The 525-nt window shown below is 40.6% G+C and overlaps 1 protein-coding gene across 1 annotated transcript in view; it reads left to right on the top strand.

The window, feature by feature from the left end:
* Nucleotides 1-525, top strand: part of LOC118335330 (DENN domain-containing protein 3-like) — a gene marked incomplete in the record, with an annotated part of 15,127 nt that overhangs the window by 8,498 nt on the left and 6,104 nt on the right. The window contains 1 exon segment of the mRNA XM_035671564.1: nucleotides 14-182. Within this exon segment, the coding sequence (XP_035527457.1) occupies nucleotides 14-182 (169 nt within the window).

Genomic DNA, 525 nt, shown 5'->3' with positions numbered 1-525 from the left:
TCTCATTTATTAGGTGAAGGCAGAGAACGAGAAGTCACTGGTGCAGCATGATGACCATGTCAAGAAGTTTGAGCTTCCCAGAGAAAATCTGCATCAGGAAGAGTTTGTGCGTTGCGTGCAGGAGTGCCGGATTGTTAAGGATGTAGCAACCATACACCGTTTATTTGATGCTCTCACTTACGGTAAGCGAGGCCAGGGAGGTTGATGTAGTTTAGAGATTGGTTTTAAATTGTATAGAAATTAGCAATGTGAAACCCCTGGACTTACAAATGCCATATTGTTGATTAGATGTGCTCTGAGCTGACATAGTGGACACAGCAGTGATTATACAGTAATTATTTTCCAGCACTGCAAAAAACTGTCTGAATCGATTTAATCACTTGTTGCTGACATTATGGAATCAAATGATCTGTTACATTCCTTTAATGCTCTGTAAGTGTAAAGTACAGTCTGTACGGCACATTTTCATACACACACACACACACACACACACACACACACAGATTGTAAAATTAACCATGCCAC

Source organism: Morone saxatilis, unplaced genomic scaffold, assembly GCF_004916995.1.
Source record: "Morone saxatilis isolate NCDOM2014 unplaced genomic scaffold, NCSU_SB_2.0 Contig24, whole genome shotgun sequence".
Classification (NCBI taxonomy): domain Eukaryota; kingdom Metazoa; phylum Chordata; class Actinopteri; family Moronidae; genus Morone; species Morone saxatilis.
This window is presented reverse-complemented; position numbering and strand designations above follow the sequence as displayed.